This window comes from Mytilus trossulus, chromosome 4 (assembly GCF_036588685.1).
Source record: "Mytilus trossulus isolate FHL-02 chromosome 4, PNRI_Mtr1.1.1.hap1, whole genome shotgun sequence".
Taxonomy (NCBI): domain Eukaryota; kingdom Metazoa; phylum Mollusca; class Bivalvia; order Mytilida; family Mytilidae; genus Mytilus; species Mytilus trossulus.
This window is the reverse complement of record NC_086376.1, coordinates 10,663,322-10,686,331: the sequence shown is the minus strand read 5'-3', so window position 1 is coordinate 10,686,331 and position 23,010 is coordinate 10,663,322. Positions and strand designations below refer to the sequence as shown.

The following is a 23,010-nucleotide window of genomic DNA, read 5'->3' as shown; positions in this document are numbered from 1 at the left end:
TGCTCCACATGATAATGGAGGAAAATACATATAACATGGGAACTGAATAACAGAACTGAACGTAACTGGTTACCACTTGATTGTGGAAGTTTTGACCTGATTAGTGGACATAGTATGGATCGATATATAAATTTAAACAATTCCACAACATACATGACATAAAGGATTTTAAAATATACCATTCCGCACGTGTTTACAGTTGAGCTGCTTCCTCCCTTATTGGACCTCATTTAGTGAACAAAATAATATTGCATCAGCAGCAGCTGTTACGTAGTGGAAAAAGTTACTCTCAAGGTAAGAAATTTACACTGTAATTTTATACGATTGAGTCTCTTATATATATGTAGAATAATTGAGAGTTTAACAAATATGGTCAAATTAGCAAATTGAAAAATAACACTTTCTTTGACTTTGTCATTAAAATAAACATCGTCTTGAATTTCATACTAAAAAAAACCACAGCACAGACAGAGACTTTGTTTACTTGTTATTTCACACTCTCACAAGAAAGTACCGGTATGTATATGTAAACGACCGCTTTGATTCGAACTTCATGTGAACTTTGGTGAATAGGTATTTTATTGTCAATCATACCACATCTACTTATAATTTAACATTAAGCTTTTATTTGGCATATTTTTTTATTAGATAAATTGTATATCATCATGATCATGTTTGTGTTGGCTGTTCAGTAATATTCCACAGTTCCATATCTATATATCCAGATAAAGATACAGATGGTAAATAATCACACCTGTACATGTGTAAAATTTCCATCAAGATCAATTAATGCAAAAATTATAATATTGTAATATTTGCCACTGGACACAAAGCATCAGACATTTAGTCAATCAACAATGATATGATATGTAGATATCCAAGGATATAAGGGTAGAATGTAGATCTGCATTATAATATTGATTGTTGGTTGCTTTACATCCAGTGGCAAATATTTCATGCATATTCAGGACGATGCATTACAATAAAAGCACTTTCAACTGCACGCAAGACATGTGTCTGTGATATAAGAAATGTATGAAATTCACTTTGAAGTGAAAAAAATTAATTATGAGTAGCAAACACTTGGCATCCTTCATTGTAAGTGTAAAATATGATTTGAATGGATAGGTAGCAAAGTCACTGTTCCTGTTTACTACCATCATGACCATATAAATTTATTTAAAAGCCATTTTATTTAAAAAAAAAATATTCTTAGTCTTTCCCTATATCATGTCTATTCATTAAATCCTATTATTACAGGGTATTAAAGATAATAGCTTAAAATATTTTAAGTTTTTAAATGGGTCAAATAAATATGTCAATACAGTTACAAAGTCAGGATATATACAATTGAATTATTGTTTAAAACCTTTAACCTCACATTTGAATGAAGTATGAATACAAAAAAATAATGGTATATAAATGGTAACCTATGAAAATATAAGGTGATAAGTTTAACATTTATAGGTAATTTATAAAGAAGGAAGATGACAGGCAATAACTTAACCATGTTAATTTTTGTTATTCCCTATGCCAAGGACATACATTGTATATTAGTTATACATCCTTGCCTATGCATTGGCATGGAAAAAAACATATCAAACACCACACTAATATATATGATATTGTCTGTCTCTGTTAAAATCTAGCAAAGACTAACAATATCATATAATACTTGTGGTGATTGATATGGTGATGACTTGTGGCCATAAGAATAAAAGAGGAGTAGTTAAATGTGGGGGGGGGGAGGGGGTGGGGGAAAGGGAGGAATGGGTATTTTGCCAAAAAGTGATTCTGATTTTGTACTGGTTTGATTTGTACAAGTGTATATTTTTAAATAAAAAATCAACATAACACATTTTTGTTGCTGATTATAGGATTCATTTTCCAATTTGTGGTGTGCACAGTAAATACATGTTTAATATCAATTAGATTATATCATTTTCAAAACCAGGAATGTAATGTAAAGTCTGGTTTAAAGTTCACAAAACATAACATTTCATGAACAATTTTTTTTAATGTTAAACATGGGGTAGAAGGGTTTTAAATGGATGTGATTGATGGTCTTTACATGCAATGTGATTCTTATGAGAACACTTTTTTTGTTTTAAGCATAACCAAGAATGTTGAGTAAATTAGTAAGACAGCCATTGGCATGTGCAGTCAGACAGGTGTGTGCACAGGGATCAGGTGTCAGAACAATTGCCACACAGACTAAAAAGTCAGAGGAAGTGTTTAAAAGAGAGGACAAGTTTGGTGCTCATAATTATCATCCCTTACCAGTAGCTCTGGAAAAGGGAGAAGGTATGTTTATGTATTGGTGCTCATAATTCATTATCATCCCTTTAATTTTTTTAATTTTTAGAAAAATCAGGGCTTTTGTTGTTGATTTGCTGGAAAACCATTGTTCATTTTAATTGAGTCTTACGCAGATCACCTTATATTTTTTTTTTTTTTTTTTTTTTTTTTTTATCTCATTGTTTGTATTGTATTATGAAAAAATTATTGATGTTGTAATGTTTATGCCCTTTGGGGCCCATAATTGGAAATAAAATATCTTATCTTATCTTATATTATTATGGGTATAAATAAAAAACAGTAGTATACTAATGCTCAAAAGTCCTAAATTGATTTACAGAAAACAAATCCAGATTATAAACTATAACCGAGGGAAACATATTAACAATGAGAGGAAAACAAAAGAACAACAGGAAAACTAAAGTGCAACAAAAACAATGTTGAACATAAACATTGATAAAGACTACAGTCATTGAAAAGAAGGAGAAAATGTGAAAGCTGCTCACATTGGATGTATCAACTATTGTCAGGTTTTGAATAGAATGCAGAATATGATTGACAATAATTGATAGGTCTTTGAAATTATCAATGTAATTGAGAGCTCTTTCTTGATTTGTACAGGTTGTTTTGTATGGGATGTAGAAGGCAACCGATACTTTGACTACCTTAGTGCATATAGTGCATGTAACCAAGGACATTGTCATCCAAAGATTGTCAAGGCATTAAATGACCAAGCATCCAAGTTGACCTTGACTTCAAGAGCATTCTACAATGATGTGTTGGGAGAATTTGAGGAATATATCACAAAAATGTTCAAATATGATAAAGTTCTTCCAATGAATACAGGTTTGTGTTTACTAAGTGGAGGGTAGCGTATCAGAACATCGGATTTTAATGAGATTGCACTTTAAGAATAAAACGTACATATTTTGCCTGCAGAATGAAAACATTTTCCAAAAAATTGATACTGGGATATATGCATTTAATCTTGTAAATTGCTACTTTTAAAAATCTTAATACTTGTAAATAATACTAGGTTGCCTGGCATTTTCTAACAAACATAAATGCATGTGTATACATTAAAACACTTAAGGTTGGACATAAGAATACAGGGAGATAACTCTGTAAAAAAATCAGATGAATGATTTAATTTAGTGCAATTGTATAGGAGATATTCACCTTCCCAATGATCAAAATTGGTGTTAGTCATACTGCTATTTGTCCAACAATTTTCTGATGAAGTGTGTGGTTCAAGTTTTTTAATTTTTTATATTTTTGTCAAACATATCAAATGGTTATATAAACATGTAATGTTAAAGTTGTGACATTTTTGTCCAAATTTTATGAAAATAAAACTAACCAAATTAATTTAAGTGAAGGTGTTTGGTACCAACTTAAGTCAGTTATATTAATAAGAGATCTGAGTACATTTGTACTGATACAAAGTGAAGTACTAGCAAATAATGACAAACTGCAATCTATTGGAATGAAGTGTACTCTACAGAAGTTCACAGTATTAGGACTGATGCTTTAAAAGGGAAGCATTCTATAGTACATGTCATAAATTCTTCAATTAAGACACACATAAAAGACTGTGGTATGATTGATAAAAAAAAATGAGAGGAAGATCAATCCGAGAACAAATGATGTACGTTTTATCAACTATTTGGCCTTCAACAATGAGCAAAACCTATACCATGTAGTAAACTATGAAAGGCTCTAACATGCCAATATAAAACAATTCAAATAGGGCAACCAATAGACTGATTTATGTACAACTGATGTTTAATGAAAGACTGCAATCAACAACACCAAGACCACTGAGTGGTGGGCTAAACAAGATATTTGTGAGGATTCAAATTTACTCAACTTAAACTGATGTTTAATATTTATAGTTGTTCTGTATGCCCTAGTTGAAAATGCCCAAGCTGGAAAATGTTTTAGGTATTTGACTTTCAAAGCATTCTTTCAATTTCTTCGATTATAGGTGTAGAAGGAGGAGAAACAGCCTGTAAATTAGCCAGGAAGTGGGCTTATAATGTGAAGAAAGTTCCAGATAACCAAGCCAAGATTGTGTTTGCTGCTGGTAATTTCTGGGGTCGTACCCTAGCTGCAATCTCATCATCTACAGACCCTTCAAGCTACTCTGGCTTTGGACCATACATGCCAGGATTTAGCATGGTACCATATGATGATTTAGGTTCTCTTGAGGTAGATACTTCAAATATTTCCTAAGCTCATCATGTTATGTATTGCATCTAAACGGACGGAATCTTAAACCCTGTATTTTACTTTTTCTAGAAAGCTGTTGAAAAGTTCAGTCTGCATTTTCCAATCAGATTTAGCCTAGCTATTTTTATTTATTTATTTATTTTTTGTTGGGGGAGGGGGGACTAGAAATGCTTAAATAACAACTTAAACAGGAACTTTTTATTTCAAGTTGGATTGGTTTTCTACTTGAACAATGTTGAATTCCTCAGAATTAATTTTTGATTGCCAATATGTTACTATATTCAGCATACTACTTGGTTGAGGAAAACCTAGGTACAAAGAATGTACATGCTTGGAAATTTCATCATCTTCTTTAAGATTTATGGATAATTACACACCAGCAAACACAACTCACTATTTCTATTAATAGAAATGCTAAAAGATATTTTGAATATCTAGAAATGCATGTCAGTACCTGATTTTACCAAACTGATTAAACAATACATTTATAATTTTTATTTAGTCTTTGGCAATTCTTATCTTTGCAATACCTAATAATTCTTATATGATTTGCATATTACGGAATATGTTGATATGATTGGTCCATAGAACTTCCGGTAGTTGATCTTGACGTTGGTTATTTTTGATAGACGACATTGACCACACTTCTTTTCGTTACCAATGTAAACAAGATGGCAGCGATGATGACGCTGATGTTAACAAAAAGTTAATTTTTCTTCAGGTTAATCATTAAATCAAATAATACACAAAAACATTTGTTTAAATGATAATACAAGTTTTTGCAGTTTACTTTTGATCACTCAGCTAATTTCATTGAGTACATGTGTTTACGTTTACTAACAAATATATTCATGCACCAGGCCTATTCAATGACATAAATATACAATTTACGTGTGATAGAGGTAATGAGTGTGGAAAAATGTATACCTTATCTCCAATTGTTCAGTGATTACAGTATTTATGCAAGTTTAGATGAAATTTTATAAAATGAAAAATTGTCCAACTTTCAGAAGTATAAAGTGTTTTGGGGATCTTATCACTTTTTTCAAACGTAGCACTATGACCTTCACCTTCAGTTGAATGATCAATACAACACTTATATTCTCAAAGAAGAACAATGAAACTGAAGTATAATTATTTCTTTATCTTTTGAAAATAAATGTTCGTAACATTAACAATGTAAATTAAGAAAAATAACAATAGGATATATATATATATATATATATAAGCTGGTCCAAAACTACCAACATCTTCAATTGCACCCAATCCATTACATAGCCAAAAATACAAATGGTCCTATATCTGTCACTCTGTCATATCTGTTATACTAAAGTACCTATAACTGTTCCAAACCCAAACTGACTATCACACCCTCAAAACATCATACTGAAGTTCCCATAACTGTTGCACCCTCAAAACATCTTCCTGACGTTCGGATAACTGTCAGATCCTCAAAACATCATACTGAAGTTCCAATACCTGTCAAACATTGGTAATACCATACCAAATTTCCTACGACTGTCACATCATCATGACATCATATACCCAGGTTTTTATAACTGCCACACCCTCATAAATATCATATCCATGTTCTACTAGCTGTCACATATTGGTAACATCAAACCAAATTTCCTATGACTGTCACATCCTCATAAACATTAAACCCAGTTTCTATGACTGTCACATCCTCATAAACATTAAACCCAGTTATGATTTTCACACCCTCATAACATCACACCAAAGTTTCTATAACTGTCACACCCTCAAAACATCATACTGAAAATCAGATAACTGTCGAACCCTCATAAACATCATACCCATGCTCTGATAGATGTCAAACATTGGTAACATCATATCAAATTTTCTATGACTGTCACACCCTCATAACATCATACCTAAGTTTCTATAACTGTCACACCCTCATAACATCACACCAACGTTTCTATAACTGTCACACCCTCATAACATCACACCAAAGTTTCTATAACTGTCACACCCTCAAAACATCACACCAAAATTTCTATAACTGTCACACCCTCCTAACATCACACCAAATTTTCTATAACCGTACCACCCTCATAACATCACACCAAAATTTCTATAACTGTCACACCCTCATAACATCATATCCAAGTTTCTATAAATGTTACACCGACATAAACATTAAACCTTGTTTCTATAACTGTCACACCCTCATAAACATTAAACCCAGTTTATATGACTGTCACACCCTCAAAACATCACACCAAAGTTTCTATAACCGTCACACCCTCATTATATCATTATACACAAGTAGTAGAAGGGGCATTAAGATTTACCATTGTAGGTACACATAGGCTATTTGGAATTTATTGAATATTTAAAGAAAGTCCCTCAACCTGTACAGATGAACTGGACGTACATCCTATAATTGGTTTCCATTCTCTAACTTTAGTATGCTTTTATGAAACTTATACACAATGTTTATTACCAAAAAACACAGATCAAGTTTGAATGGTGTAGCATGGCAGTTACCATATATACTAAAATTATGCCTTTTTACAAACAGAACAATTACTGAATTTTCGTTTCCATTGTTTTCCTCAAATAAATGTTATGCAACTTATACACAGTGCTAATTACCACAAAAGCTAATAAATTTGAAATTGGTGTAGTATCACTTCTACCATTCTTGAGTTATGCCCCTTTACAAATTGAACAATTGCCTTAACCTAATATTTTGAAACTTATACACAATGCTTATTACCACAAAACAAAGATATATTATGATTTTTGGTGGCCTTACTTTTACTGTTCTTTAGAAACACCCCTTTTCAAATTGAAAAAATTGCTGATCTCTTTGTTTTTGTTTTCTTCCTTCAAGTTTGCCTCAAATAAATGCAATGAAACTGATATGCAATGATTATTAGTAAAAATAAAATTGTAAAGAAAATGGGGAATATGGCACAATAGTTTCAGAGAAAAATTTTGTAAAAAGTAGAGTGAAGACAGTAAGACAACTACGGACGCCAAGTGATGCCAACAGTATGAAATTCACTCTTCTTTCTCCAGGAAACTAATCACAGATGTTAAGTTCTTGTTTGTTAATCTTATATGCAGATCAGTTAATAATAACTTTAAACCAGAGTTTCTGTTATGCGCTAATCTAAGATGAAGTGGAGAGACACCATTTCTGGCCAACTTGGTCACTGCTGCTAATGACATAAATTTCTGTTGTAAAATTTCATCATATCTTTTCTTCACATCATGAAAGGATATGTGGAAAAGGTCTTCATCAAGCACTTCCTTCTCTATTTTTTCTGTGAATAAAGTAGTCAATACTCTCACATCTTCTTTTGCATCATGTGCTTGATAAGTGCAGTTTGTAAGTTTACTGACGAGATTTTCCTGCTTGTAGTTGCCAACATCACACTTTTGGAAGATTCTTTTTGAAATTTTCAGAGTGTCAACAAAACCAAAAACATGAGAAGAAAATTCTGAAAATAATTTAAATTCAGACATTCTATTACAAACAATAGGAATGTCAAAATTACAAGCATTGTGTCCTACAAGTATGGGTTGAGGAACTTTCTTTAGATATGCAATAAAATCCAAAAGAGCTTCCTGTATTGGTTTTGATAAAACTGGAATACCTCTATGGAACATAGTATTTGTTCCCCTATCGTATCTTAGCATATTCACAGCAGATGCCTGTTCAGAAATTTCACAACGTGGCTGAGCATACACATTAAAATCATCACCAGCTGCTATCTGCAAAATGTCACTATTTCTCCCTCTGCCAGTTGTTTCTGTATCAAATACAACATATGTAAAGGCATTTTCAGGTAGTGTTAATCTATTGGGAATTTCTGTTGTTTGGGTGAGTTCTTCATCTAGATGTAATTCAGCAGCTTGGTAGTAGGTAACACCTTCGTGAATTTCCTTAGTTGCTTCTTTCTTACTTTTCAATATTTTTTTCAACAGACGTTTCCTCTTTGCTTGTAAACTAATCTGCTTCGCTTTTTGAAGCTTTCTCTTAGCAGCAATTTTTAAGGCCATTCTGAAGGTAAATTCTCCCGGTGATAATCCTACAGCCTTGTTAACCTATGAAAAAGAGACAAAACTTATTGCCACTAGCTTTATAAATCAAATATAAAGATATAGATTGTAGAGCATTTGATGAAAAAGTGACTAAAGTCAATTCTTTTCCCTTATGGTCATTAAGGTAAATAAAAGGTCAGATTTCCTCAGATAGATCTTTTTTATACTTTGCCAAAATAAAGTCTTGTCTATGCTTTTTACAAAAACTAATAAAAAGTATGGGTCCTGGGCTATTTATCAAGATACAGGTCATACAAATTGTTCAAATGTGCCCAGATTGTTCATGAAAAAAACACATTTTTTGGCATTAATAAAAGAAATCTATGAGAATTTTGAGATAAAATATAAGAAGATATTTTTTTTAATATGCTTAAAGAAAGTTGAAAGAAAAAATGTTGTCACCAAACTTGTTGTATTGCTACAAGTAAGATACTAAATTACTCTTTCAGTCCAGTATAAAAAAATAGTAGAAGATTTATCTCCCCTTAAATGGCCAAGCTGAAAAAATAATCTAAAAACACAAATATTTTGTATTTATTTGAACATTTTGAATAATGCAATATATCCCCAGGTTTTTCTTTCTATAAATCAACAGTCTAACATATAAATTCCCAATCTGTCTCCAAATTAGCAGATTTATACCATGAATCTACATTAAAAATTTCAATTAAGGGGAGGTAAAAGATCTGCAAAACCTATAATACATCCATGTCCAGGACAGTATGATGATAGTGGACTTATGATGAAAATATTCATGATGTAAGTGTCATACTATCATATAAAGTAATAGTACACAAGAAGACAGACCTCCAGACTCCTCAGGTGGATAAACAGCAAATACAAGTTTTAAAGCCTTTTGTTAGACTCAGCCAGGAATCTAATCCCAAACCTTCATTATGGGCAAGGCATTGACTTAGATAAGATTTCTACTTGGTTTTGTTGAAAAGTAACAGTACGTATCAAGTTTATTAAATAATGTACACAAATGTACAAAATGTAGCTCAACAATATGAACCAAGTTTTGTGTGAAATTTTTAATATCCATATATCTTTGTCTCTGTGTCATTGACTACATGGCTTGGCATATTGTTTCCTTTGTTTTTCTTAGCTTGCAATAATTCTATACTCAAAATGTAGTTGAATTAATGCTTTTAACATGTGAAATACAGACAAAATTACAAAAACTTAACAATAACCAAAGAATCATAAAAATGAAATCATGGTCAGATGAAACAAAGCCAGACAGACATGTACACCTTACAATCATTCCACATACCAGGTTTAATCTGCCTGCCTGTCTATCACTTATAGTTCTATCTAACACAAACCTTTTCTAAATACTTGTGACCCTCGTTCTTCTGCAGAACAGATGCTGAAATTCTCCCTGTCAGAGATTTGCTTGATCCAAATGACCTGTAAATATTAAGGTTGAAAGTCCCATTTATAATGCAGTTGAACAAGTATTTTTTGTATGAAAAATTAAATGCAAAACAACATGTTTACAATGAACAATGAGGCAAGTGTTGACAGAATAAACAAGTGAAACAAATCTGAAAACGCATCACACGGTATAGCTGACTTATATAAATCCTGAAACTTAATTTCAGAAATCCTTGTATTTTAGTTCCTGAGAAAAATGTGACGAAAATTTTCAACTTGGCTATCATGTGTAAAATCATACAAGTGTTCGGTAAACAGGAAGTTGTCAAGTGATCAATCTGAAAACGCATTAAACAGTATAGCTGACTTTAAATATATAAATCCTGAAACCAAATTTCAGAAATCCTTGTATTGTAGTTCCTGAGAAAAATGCGACGAAAAATATTCATGGGACGGACGGACTGACGGAAGGCCAGACAGAGGTAAAACAGTATACCCCCCTTTTTAAAGCTGGGGTATAATGATTGGTTTGATGTATAAATTATTGAGTGGCTGATTAAATGCATATTAAGGATAAAAATATTCCAAAAATTTGGTTGCTTATATAGGGAATCAATGAAGTGTGACTGGAGCAGGCCCCTTTAAGGCAGCCTTTGGCAGTGATATTGTTGGCTTTTTTCAAAACTACCTCTACCTTTTTTTATAAGGAATATATGCGTCATTTTCCTGGAATTGGGAAATCTGGAATAAACCATAAATTTGACTGAAACTTCAATTTACAGACCCATTTTCAAGAGTCAAACCCTGCTTTAAAATAAGACCCCATTTTGTCAGTAAATTAATGATACATAAATATACCCTCAAATGTGCACATAATCCTAATATAGAAATTTTAGGCCAAAAAATTGATCAAATGAGTGTTTTTCAGTTTGTATTTATGCATGATTTCTACTGAGACTGCACTGTTTGGGGAAAAGGTTGTCTTTTAGGGAAAAATTTAAAGCCATTTTTTTTTCAAATTTGGATTATTCTCCAGGGGGAAAAGCCTTTATTCTCCACTAATTTAAGGCAAACAAATATCACTGATTGGGCCCCCCCCCCCCCCCCCCCCCCCCCCTTATAAAAAATTCTTGATCCGCCAGTGATAGTTGTTGATTTGTGTGTTATTTTGATCTCGTGTGGAGAGTTGTTTTATTGGCAATCATACCCTATCTTCTTTTTTATATCATATAAATTCTTATTCATTATGAATATGAACAGATATCTTACTTGTTTTTTGGAGCTTTTGTTGAAACTATGAAATTAAAATTCTCATTTGCTTGGGTTGATCCTAAGTTGGTCAAGCAGGCAGCTCTATCTTTTTGGCTGTTTACAATGGCTTTAAGATCTGTCTGAAGACTTGGACATGTGAGAGGCTTACCCTGCGGTAGACTGCGGTACCTATAAAATTGATTGTTTAAATGTTAAGGATAAAAATCACAACCCAAAACAACTTTTTAGACACAAAAAATAATCAAATAATCAGTTGTACAATACATGTACAAAGCATTATCATAACTCAAGTATATCTGACTTCTGTGTTTATTGGCTAAGAATCTCAACATATATTTTTTTATTCTTGTTTTATATTTACCTATATATATACATTATATATTAACATAGTGGTATCAACTAATAACTTTTTATACTTGAATATTTTGCACAATGGGACACCTTATTGTTATTGAACTTGTTATATGTAATCTGTATAAGAAAATAACAGACTTTAAACAGATTTTTTTAAGGATCTTTTCCCAGGCATCTCATCTAATGTCCCCCTGTTCTTTGGGGGGTTAACGCTGCAAGGACTTTACAAGGTATCATTGTTAAGAAGTTAAAGCTGCAAACCAATTTTAAAGATATCCAGTTCAGAAGTAGATTTATAAATGCTAAATATTTACAATAGTATTAGTAGCATTAAACTATTTGAAATAAATATTTTTTTCTTTTTCTTAAAGAACTATGTACTATACCTGAATTGAGAAGGATTCTTCTGATAACTGCACCAGGTAGCATCTTCACTGGCACAAAGAGAGTGGTCACCATATAAATGTGGAACTATAATATCCAGTGATTTTCTAAGACTCTCTGGCTCTTTTGTCTGGCATTCTTTTATGGCGTACATGAAGCATCTCCCAATGTAAGATATTACATTTGGTTGTTTTAGAACTTTATATTTGTGGCTAAGCTTATATAGTTTTGATGTGATGCCTTTTTTAGTGTGGTTACTGTCATCTTTCTTCTCAATTGAAGGGAAAACAGCTTTCAGTCGAGAAGTTGTGGTCGAGTCATTATCACCATGGATGACATCTATTGCACATCCAGTTTCCTCTAACTCTCTGGCCATTGATATTGCCATGTCAGGCTCCATTGCCTTACTAGAACCATCCCAGTTTTTTGAACATTCATGTACAGGTATAGTGTGGTTTTTACTCTGATGTAGGGCACATATCTGGCAAGATTTACTTCTAAGAGAGAACTGCAATACCTTTCCTGTTTCTTTCCCAATTAATGATGCATGGCCTGAAATTATGGACGTTATTTTTACATAAAATGATTCCAAACAGGTAAATTACCATGAAGGCAGACGTAAAAAGAGTTATGTCTCTTGTTAATATTAATTACATGTAAAATTACATGTGTACAAGTTTTACCAGATTTTTATGACATTTATATCATTTGTTTTTTATCAGCAATGTTTAGGACAAATTAGAAAATCAGTGTAGATCAATTATTTTTAAAAGAGTTATGTCCCTTGAAAATATCAATTATATTGAAAAATGTATTGTAAGCATTCGAAATGATTCCAAATGCTTACATTTCTATAAGATAATAATACTATAAGATAATAATACATTTGTACATGCAATATGAATAGTTTAAAATAACTAAAAATTTAATTTATTTTTTGATTATTGATCTTGGAGTAAGTTTAAGTTGGACAGATAAAAAATGTGCAACATAATGAACACTGAATTTAGTTTTGTACATAAATCAGGCCATTAGTTTTCTCGTTTAAATTGTTTGCCATTTGTCATTTCACTGCCCTTTAGAGCTAGCTTTGCAATATTGGTTTTACTCATTGTTCAAGACCACATGGTGGGACATATAGTTGTTAATATCTAAATGTTTTGGTTTATAGGGAATAAATGTCTAAATTTAGCAATCATACCACATCTTTCTTATTTTCATACAAGTAAAAATAAACAGAAAAATTCTCACCTGTATTACTATTATAATTCCATCCTGTACCCCTTTTCTGCCACCCACCGTCAAAGCTTACTTCCATCTTTAAAAAAAAATAGATACATACATATATTAAATACATGTACTGAAGAATTCATGTTAGGCAAGAAATAAAATTTGAACTGTTTGATGTTGCCTAACCAACAATCTATAAAGCAGTCTACCTATATTCTAAAAAGCTATTTTACAGAAACAGATTTTGGCAACAGATTATAAAATATTTGCTCTTTCAATGATGAAAATGATGGAATACATAGTTACTTTCCAAAATATTGATCCTGATCAATATCAAGCCAGTCCTAAATCAGCCCCATATCTAGAAATGTTTAGTGTTTATATATGCAATTGTAGTGAGTTTAAGTGTGCACTTTTCGATAATCCCTATTTTCAAGTAAGTAAGCGGTCCATGGGTTTTCTTTGCTACAAAACAGGAGAAAAGCTCAGCAATTAGCTTTCCTTTTCGTCATGTTTTTGAAGCTCATAAAAAATAAATTTTATATTTTCCAACAATGTACATATATATTGTATATTTATTCATGATAATTAATATAAAAATAATCATTTGGAATTTTAAGTTTATTACCTTTCCATTTCCCTTTTCAATTTCTTCCTTTTGGGCCTCAAGACAAGATTTTTTGGCTACGGTCTCCAGAGTTGTATCAATTTTTTGTTCCCTTCTCTTAAGAGTGGACGGCACAACTGGTGGTAAATTTAAAGTTGCAAGGAAGTTGTTAATCTGTACTGGGCCCATTCCTGTGTGTACCATGGCTACAATATTTTGCATACATATTAGTTTAAAGAACAATCGCTTCCAAGAAAAGTCACATTTTTATCACATTAAATGCACCAACACTGAAATGAAATATCAATTCATTATTAAAATCATGATTGTCAAATTGACATATTTATTCCGTATTAATTTTTCATGCAAGCTGAAGGAAAAGTTGAAAATGTATACATAGTATTGGATGAACGAAATTTTAGTCATTGAGCTTTATAATAAGTCACTTAAACTTTAATCCCTTTTTTAACTACATAAGGAATAAATTAAATTAGGGACTGCCTGATCCAACACCACTTTTTCCAATAATGTAAAATCTCATCTTAGGGCGAAATTTGATGGGCATAAAATTTACATCCGTCATCATGGTAATATACTTTTCTTTTGCCTAATATAAATCATTCTAATGTAGACAGGAAATGAGAAAATAATAATTTATAAAGCAGCAAAATTTAATCTTTAACCTTATAGTATTGGATTCAAACTTTAACAGGTCATGATAAATCTATACCAAATATCAAATATCAAATTAATATCTATGTAGATCTTCCCACTGCATCAGCTTGTCTTGCAAAACAGGCATTAGACTTCAGACAATCGCTGAAATGCAGTTGTAAGGGGAAAAGAGGGGGGGAATTATTTTTTTAAATGGTTTAAAAATAACAAAATAGTGTAAAATAATTGATTTCTTCCTATTGAAATCAGAGTGATTGTAATACCCCCACCCAGGGTTTGAAATTAGCAGGAGCCCACACGCCAATGGCCCCTAAAATTTGATGTGGGTTTCTTAAATTTCAGTTTTCTTGGGTATTGGGTCCGTTCGCCCTAATAACATGTTCCCCCTGGGATTATTCTTCCATAGCGTCCATTGCCCTACTAAAATAAATATAATATTCAGGGCATTGAAGTTAAATAAACTTATTCAGACAGATTCAGTCTTTTAATTGCTTGTTTAGGATCAGTAAATTCAGTGGCTGAATTATTGAGATCCTTGTCTTTTCAGTTGATGGATTAATAATAAAAACAAATGTTTTGTTTTGTTTTGATAAAATATTCAGCTTTAAATTAATGAAAACAATGATGTACGAAATGTAAACCACGAAACGGATTTACAAGTTCCCTTATTATTATACTATGAGACTACTATAAATAATCTGTCAATTTTTAAACAAATTTTAACATAGTTTTTTTTTTGTTAAATACTTAAAATCATGCAACTAGACTGAGACTCCTACTGTAGTAGTCTCACAACTAGACAACAGTTAAAAACAAGAATGTGTCCACAGTACATGGATGCCCTACTCGCACTTCTATGTTTAGTGGACCGTGAAATTGAAATAAATTCTCTAATTTGGCATTAAAATTAGAATGATCTTATCAAAGGGAACATGTATACTAAGTTTCAAGTTGATTGGACTTCTACTTTATCAAAAACTACCTTGACCAAAAACTTTAACCTGAAATTTGCACTGTCATTTTCTATGTTCAGTGATTGTGAATCGAAAAATTGGGGTAAAAACTCTAACTTGGCATTTAAATTAGAAAGATCCTAAATGGGCACATGTATACTAAGTTTCAAGTTGATTGGACTTCAACTTCATCAAAAACTATATATACGTGTACTTTGACCAAAAACTTTAACCTGAAGTGGGACAGACGGATGAACGAACAGACGGATGACGGATGGACGAACGGATGCACAGACCAGAAAGCATAATGCCCCTCTTCTATCGTAGGTGGGGCATAAAAAATAATAAGACAGGGCGAATGTATCCTGAGCAAACAGGTATCAGTTAATAATCAGGGCGAACAGGTACTAGGGTGAATGTAAATCAGTGAGAAATTCAGAATGGACCCAGATTCCTTTTCTTATATAGGAATATATATTTGGCATACACAATTTAAGCTGTGGGCTACAGCTGCCAGTCTTCAGTTAAATCCCTGCCCACCCCATCCATACATTTGTAGATTACATAGTTGTTCCCTTTCATTTTTTTTTCTATAATATTTAAATGTATGTACAAAAAACATTGTAATTACCTAGTGCTAATTTTGAATTGATGTCAAATGTTCCGTTGTTTCTCTTTCCTGTTTTAACGTCGTTTAATGAACTGCACACACTGTTCTGACACCTTATAAAAAGTATGCTGCCTAAACCATATCGTCTCTCGCTCTCGATGTCGGCCAGGTGTAGTCGAGCATCACACGAGGTGCAAAACATCTGTTGGGCTAAGGCTTGAAGCTCGACTACCCGTCTACCTGTCTTCCAGTCATTATTAAGAGATGGGTCAATGGTACAGCTTGCACCAAGTTCAAGATCTGAGTCTGAGAAAACTGGATAAGTGTTGGCATGCACGTAGTTGTGATCTGCTGTAATGGGCTCATCAACAGGATGACTTACTAATATATTTCTTCTGGACTCTTGAGCTTTGAATTGCTTAACAAATGACTTTTTCGATTGAAATTTTCCTGTTTTACTTCGCAACATTTTGCAGACGATAAGTAGAATGATTGCAAATTATGTTTGCATTGACAAGGTAAATTTCGCTGATTTCAAACGCTCGAGTGAATCAGTGTTATTCCACGATTTGAATACGAGTTGTCTCCCTGTGAACGCAAACCTTACCTTAAAGGAATTTATTGGTGTATAAACTGGACCAAGTCACTCACAAACATATTATTTGTTAGTGAGTGAATTGGTCGAGTTTATACACCAATAAATTCCTTTAAAAAGGCATTTGATCCTAGAATACTGAAATACAATGATTTTTTTTGAAAATTTATTGTAGAGCTGTGTAGTCCTAGGGATCAGAGGTTATAAAATAAAGGGTAAATTTGATGGGAAGTGGTCAATGTTTACAATGGACAATAAAACATTATGACAGGCTTTTTGTACTTCTTTAACGCCAATTTTTTTATTTTTAGAGAGAATTCCAAGATCCCAATGTATGTGCCTTTATGGTTGAGCCTATCCAGGGAGAAGCTGGTGTTGTTGTTCCATCTGAGGGGTACCTGAAAGGGGTTAGAGATCTGTGTACCAAATATAATGTTCTATGGATTGCTGATGAGGTTCAGACAGGTTTATGTAGAACAGGAAAGTGAGTACAATGTTTACTATGGATAGTTATGTATACATATATTAGACAGTAAGTGCTGTAACTTTAAATAGTCTGCCAATTTTTTTCAGTTTCATTGAGCCAAAAACAACACGAACAAAAATTATTAGAAAAAAAATGATCCTTTTAACTGTTTAGAAACATGTTTTATTTATGTCATTCAGTTTGAGCTGTATGAATATATCCTGAGTAAAATCATCAATTTTAATATCTTTTTGAGTGTTTCTTATTGTTGATCTTAAAAGTAGGACGCTGTCTCAATATTCTCAATATTTCATGTATTTTTGAGTTTTTGCATATTTCATAATTACATGGCTAAAATTGAAGATATTATGACCTGATATTTTATGTATGATCACAACTAAAAAAGAGGAATGTTAAGATCTCCAAAAAAACTTGAAGAGACAACTCTCAACCAGAGACCAAATGACATAGAAAATTAACAACTATAGGTCACTGCACAGCCTTCAACAATGAGCAAAACCAAATAGTCAGTTATGAAATACCCTTAAATGACATGTGAAACTATTCAAATGAGAAAATGATGTTTGTATAACATATGAATGATGGTGATAGTTTTGCTTATTTATTTCAGAATGTTATGTGTAGAACACAGTGGTGTAAGACCAGACATGTTAGTATTAGGCAAAGCTTTATCTGGAGGTATATTTCCTGTAAGTATTTCAATGTTTCTCTTTTATCACTTCATTAAACCTTTTAAGATTGATAGTTTTCTCCTCCCAGCTGAAAAGCCAAGATATTTTCTATTAAGTAGCAATAATGGGAAATATGAAGTATTTGTTGATAGTCTTAGGTGTAGTATTGTCTTATTGGGGCTTTTTATAGCTGACTATGCAGTATGGGCTTTGCTCATTGTTGAAGGCTGTACAGTGACCTATAGTTGTTGATGTTTGTGTCATTTTGGTCTTTTGTGGATAGTTGTCTCATTGGCAATCATACCACATCTTCTTTTTTATAAGGCATAACTTTTTGCATGGTAAAATTATTTCAATTTTAACAAATATTTCACACAATTTGGTTTTTTTTATAGGTCTCAGCAGTATTAGCAGATGATGAAGTGATGTTAACAATAAAACCAGGAGAACATGGATCTACTTATGGAGGAAATCCTCTAGGGTGTAAAGTAGCAATAGCTTCATTAGAGGTAAGTTTTTATAAGCCTATCAAAAACAGGACTTGTTATGGTATACCACTGTCCATCAATGTGTCTGTTTGTCAGTACTTCATGCTTCAACCAATTCTTGTTGGATTTTTGTTGGCATTGATAAATAGAAGCTCCCTTCTATTTTTGATATATATTTTTTCCCTTTGCCCAAGGTTGCAGAACTTTTAACCACTTGATTTGAGGCAATTTTTCATTTAACAACTCAACAAGAGAAACATATTATATCTTATTTTGAGTTTGTTTTGTATGGATTTAGTGAAACCATTATATAATTGTTGGAATTGGTGCACATTAAAAAAAAAATATGTCATTCCAGGGTTGTGGGACTTTGAACATTAGATGAATTAAATAAAAAGCATTTTTTAAATGGCATACATTTGCTAAAGTGTTTTTAGATCAATTTAATACTCTTGTTTTGTCTAGTTTGTCATTCCAGAGTTATAGCACATTTGACAGTCATAACTTACATAACCAGTATATTTATATACCAAAGGGAATCCTCATATATGGTCAAAAACACACCTATATCTTTCCATGATTACGCTATTTCTTTTGAGAAAAAAAATTATTTGACAAATATCTCATGTATTTAAGACTATGGTTATTACTGTTTCTGTGAAAAAATATACCAGTATTGAAATCTGATTAGTTTCTGATACTCAGCAACCTTGTGATAGATTTCAATTTACAATCTTGATCTCATATATTTTTAAGCTCAAAATAGTTATGTAATCCAGCAGCTCATCCTTACCAGTAATTAGGTAGTAAGTGCCGCCTAATGTGTAGAGGCGTACTGATAAATATGTTAAAAGTCGCTTGCGGGTGTATTAATAATAACTTTCTTGAATTTTAGGGAATTGGTTTCCATTCTAAATATCCTTGCATTTATTGGTTATAGATGATTTGATAATTTTTCTTGTTCTAGGTTTTACTTGAGGAGAAACTAGCAGATAATGCAGCCAAACTTGGAGAAATGCTAAGAAAAGAATTAAACACACTTCCTAAAGAAGTTGTCAAGGTTGTAAGAGGAAAAGGATTATTGAATGCTATTGTAATAAGTGAAAGTGAGTATATGTTAAGGATTTATTTTTGATTTAATATGAGATTAGACTGGAAACATTTAATACATCTATACATATTGGCCATTTTAATACAAAATTGTTATGAAACAATGCCATACAGGTATGATAAATTGTGATAACATAAGTCTACCTTTGCAAATAACAAACATTTTATATGCAATATTGTGAAGAGTTCATGATATCAAACAACTACTGTTAGAACCCCCTCTGTAAGTGTGTGTTGTCCAATTTTAAATGAGCAATACATATACTAATGGGAAATGAGGATTTTGTGGTAATGTGTGATAATGAAACAGATTTTTACAGAAAATCCATAGATTTTATCACAGAGATTTTTGTTTTACAACTTTAAACATTATATCTTATCCTTTTTAGCTCACCTGGCCCGAAGGGCCAAGTGAGCTTTTCTCATCACTTTGCGTCCGTCGTCGTCGTCCATCGTCGTCCTGCGTCCGACGTTAACTTTTACAAAAATCTTCTCCTCTGAAACTACTGGGCCAAATTTAACCAAACTTGGCCACAATCATCATTGAGGTATCTAGTTTGAAAATTGTGTCCGGTGACCTTGCCAACCAACCAAGATGGCCGCCATGGCTAAAAATAGAACATAGGGGTAAAATGCAGTTTTTGGCTTATAACTCAAAAACCAAAGCATTTAGAGCAAATCTGACATGGGGTAAAATTGTTTATCAGGTTAAGATCTATCTGCCTTGAAATTTTCAGATGAATCTGACATTTTGCTGTTTTTGGTTATTATCTTGAATATTATTATAGATAGAGAAAAACTGTAAACAGCAATAATGTTCAGCAAAGTAAGATCTACAAATAAGTCAACATGACCAAAATGGTCAGTTGACCACTGTAGGAGTTATTGCCCTTTATAGTCAATTTTAAACCATTTTACGTAAATCTTATTTATCTTTTAGAAAAATCTTCTCCTCTGAAACTACAGGGCCAAATTAATTGAAACTTGGCCACAATCATCTTTGGGGTATCTAGTATTAAAATTGTGTCCGGTAACTTGGCCAACCAACCAAGATGGCGGCCATGGCTAAAAATAGAACATGGGAGTAAAATGCAGTTTTTGGCTTATAACCCAAAAAACAAAGCATTAAGAGCAAATCTGACAGAGTTGAAATTGTTGATCAGGTCAAGATCTATCTGCCCAGGAATTTTCAGATGAATTGGATCATCGGTTGTTAGGTTGCTGCCCCTAAATTGGTAATTTTGAGGAAATTTTGCTGTTTTTTGTTATTTTGAATATTATTATAGATAGAGATAAACTGTAAACAGCAATAATGTACAGTAAAGTTAGAACTAAAAATGAGTCAACATGACCAAAATAGTCAATTGACCCCCTGAGGAGTTATTGCCCTTCATAGTCATTTTTTAACAATTTTCACAAAATTTGTAGATTTTCACTAACATTTTCCACAGAAACTACTGTTATAGAGAGATAATTGTAAGCAGCAAAAATGTTTAGTAAAGTAAGATCTTCAAACACATCACCATCACCAAAACACAATTTTGTCATGAATTCATTTGTGTACAATGTTTAATATTAACATAGACCAAGGTGAGCGACACAGGCTCTTTAGAGCCTCTAGTTTTCTCATCACTTGGCGTCCGGCGTCTGTCGTCCGTCGTCGTCGTCGTTAACTTTTACAAAAATCTTCTCCTTAAAAACTACTGGGTCAAATTGAACCAAACTTGGACACAATCATCATTGGGGTATCTAGTTTATAAAATGTGTGGCGTGACCTGTCAAACCAACCAAGATGGCCGCCATGGCTAAAAATAGAACATAGGGGTAAAATGCAGTTTTTGGCTTATAACTCAAAAACCAAAGCATTTAAAGCAAATCTGACATGGGGTTAAATTGTTAATCAGGTCAAGATCTATCTGCCCTGAAATTTTCAGATGAATCGGACAACCCGTTGTTGGGTTGCTGCCCCTGAATTGGTAATTTTAGGGAAATTTTGTCCTTTTTCGCTTATTATCTTGAATATTATTGTAGATAGAGATAAACTGTAAATAGCAATAATGTTCAGCAAAGTAAGATATACAAATAAGTCAACATAATCAAAATGGTCAGTTGACTCCTTTAGGAGTTATTGCCCTTTATAGTCAATTTTTGACCATTTTTCGTTAATCTTAGTTATGTTTTACAAAAATCTTCTCCTCTGAAACTACCAGGCTAAATTAATCCAAACTTGGCCACAATCATCTTTGGGGTATCTAGTTTAATAATGTGTGGCGTGACCCGGTCAACCAACCAAGATGGCTGCCATGGCTAAAAATAGGGGTGAAATGCAGTTTTTGGCTTATAACTCAAAAACCTAAGCATTTAGAGCAAATCGCACAAGGTTTAACTGTTTATCAGATCAAGATCTATCTGCCCTGAAAATTGGTTATGCTACTGCTTATTGTTAACAAAAAGTTCCATAGTGTATAGTCTCATCCTTGAAGGTGTACTTGAATAGATCTATACATACATACATACTTTTTTTCACTTATATATCTATATTCAAACAATTGTAAAGTGAAATAATTAGTAACACTGCATGCAGTTATCCTCTATCAATATTAAAAGTACCTAATTACCAGATAAAGGCATTTGAAAGGAAAAGGTGTGGATTTTCTATAAAATTCACATATTTGAAGATGAGGTGATTTTGAAAATGAAAATCCTGATCTGGTAAAGACTGAATATAAAAATAACCTTGTATAGACTGGATGGAAACAAATATTCTTTAACACAAAATAGATACTCTCAACACCCCGACACCCGCACCCCTTTTTGCTTGAAAATTGAAAATCAAATGGTTTTCTACTTCACCTGCTTCATTGCTAAATGTTTTAACTCAGATTTATTAACATTACATTTTATTTTTACAGGGTTTGATGCATGGGAAGTATGTATGAGACTAAGAGACAATGGATTACTAGCTAAACCTACCCATGGTGACATCATTAGATTTGCCCCACCCCTTGTAATGAACGAAGAACAGTTAATGGAATCAGTGAACATTATAAAATCTACAGTGATGTCTTTTAATTAGAACACTTTATTTATAGTGATTTTGATTGTTATTGAAAAAAAAAATTACTTATGGACTCCTTTTGATTCAAACAAGAAATGTTGCCAATATTTGGCAGCATTGAATAACTTGAAGGTAAAAAAAAAACTGAAATTTGAAAGGTTTATTTGCAATACTTTTTTGGTTTTTTTTTCAATATAAAATTTACACAGAATTATTTTCTTTCTTTCTGTTTCTTTTGAATGTGAATAACTTAAATTTTTGGTATATGGACATCATTCTTTTCATTATTTTTCTTTTCTTATACTATACATAGATTGATTTGATTTTGTTATTGATTGAAAAGCTCAACTTAATTTGTTTTGCATTTTGTTTACTTGTTATATGTAATAGATCTGAAAACTGTTATACCATCTGAAGTTGTTTATATTTTTACCCCCAAAGTATTTAGAATAGATCTTTTTGTAACACTGGGATTTTCAGTGGTGAAGACTTAATTATTTGATAAATATAAAATAAATATTAAAAT

General features: G+C 32.2%; 2 protein-coding genes across 4 annotated transcripts; one reads left to right on the top strand and one right to left on the bottom strand.

Annotated features, from left to right (window-relative positions):
- On the top strand, positions 1-22,617 carry LOC134714646 (ornithine aminotransferase, mitochondrial-like). Of its 3 annotated transcripts, none has more exons than XM_063576065.1 (9): positions 1-294; positions 2,113-2,304; positions 2,920-3,144; positions 4,286-4,509; positions 16,982-17,154; positions 17,768-17,846; positions 18,224-18,337; positions 19,284-19,422; positions 22,339-22,615. In XM_063576065.1, the coding sequence occupies exons 2-9, from the start codon at positions 2,124-2,126 to the stop codon at positions 22,500-22,502; spliced, it is 1,299 nt and encodes a 432-aa protein (XP_063432135.1). In that variant the 5' UTR covers positions 1-294; positions 2,113-2,123; the 3' UTR covers positions 22,503-22,615. The 3 variants fall into 3 exon arrangements, with proteins under 3 accessions (XP_063432135.1, XP_063432136.1, XP_063432137.1); XM_063576066.1 differs by lacking the exon at positions 1-294 and adding an exon at positions 460-516 and having other exon boundaries at positions 22,339-22,617; XM_063576067.1 differs by lacking the exon at positions 1-294 and adding an exon at positions 553-573 and having other exon boundaries at positions 22,339-22,617.
- On the bottom strand, positions 7,564-16,566 carry LOC134714327 (uncharacterized). Its single transcript, XM_063575564.1, has 8 exons — positions 16,097-16,566; positions 13,859-14,043; positions 13,252-13,318; positions 12,003-12,552; positions 11,260-11,430; positions 9,939-10,023; positions 8,080-8,613; positions 7,564-7,941 (listed from the first exon to the last, which is right to left on the bottom strand). Exons 1-8 carry the CDS (start codon positions 16,542-16,544, stop codon positions 7,564-7,566), a joined length of 2,418 nt encoding a protein of 805 aa, XP_063431634.1. The 5' UTR covers positions 16,545-16,566.
- Positions 22,618-23,010: the final 393 nt, after the last annotated feature.

Bases quoted from the DNA above. Each gene is read 5' to 3' on its own strand.
- LOC134714646 (XM_063576066.1), top strand. From the start codon at position 2,124: ATGTTGAGTAAATTAGTAAGACAGCCATTGGCATGTGCAGTCAGACAG. The intron at 2,305-2,919 runs GTATGTTTATGT...TGATTTGTACAG, and splicing joins AGCTCTGGAAAAGGGAGAAG to GTTGTTTTGTATGGGATGTA. The intron at 4,510-16,981 runs GTAGATACTTCA...TTTTATTTTTAG, and splicing joins ATGATTTAGGTTCTCTTGAG to AGAGAATTCCAAGATCCCAA.
- LOC134714327 (XM_063575564.1), bottom strand. From the start codon at position 16,544: ATGTTGCGAAGTAAAACAGGAAAATTTCAATCGAAAAAGTCATTTGTT. The intron at 13,319-13,858 runs GTAATAAACTTA...TTTTTTTTAAAG, and splicing joins TTGAAAAGGGAAATGGAAAG to ATGGAAGTAAGCTTTGACGG. The intron at 8,614-9,938 runs GTTTGTGTTAGA...TCTTTTTCATAG, and splicing joins GTCACAAGTATTTAGAAAAG to GTTAACAAGGCTGTAGGATT.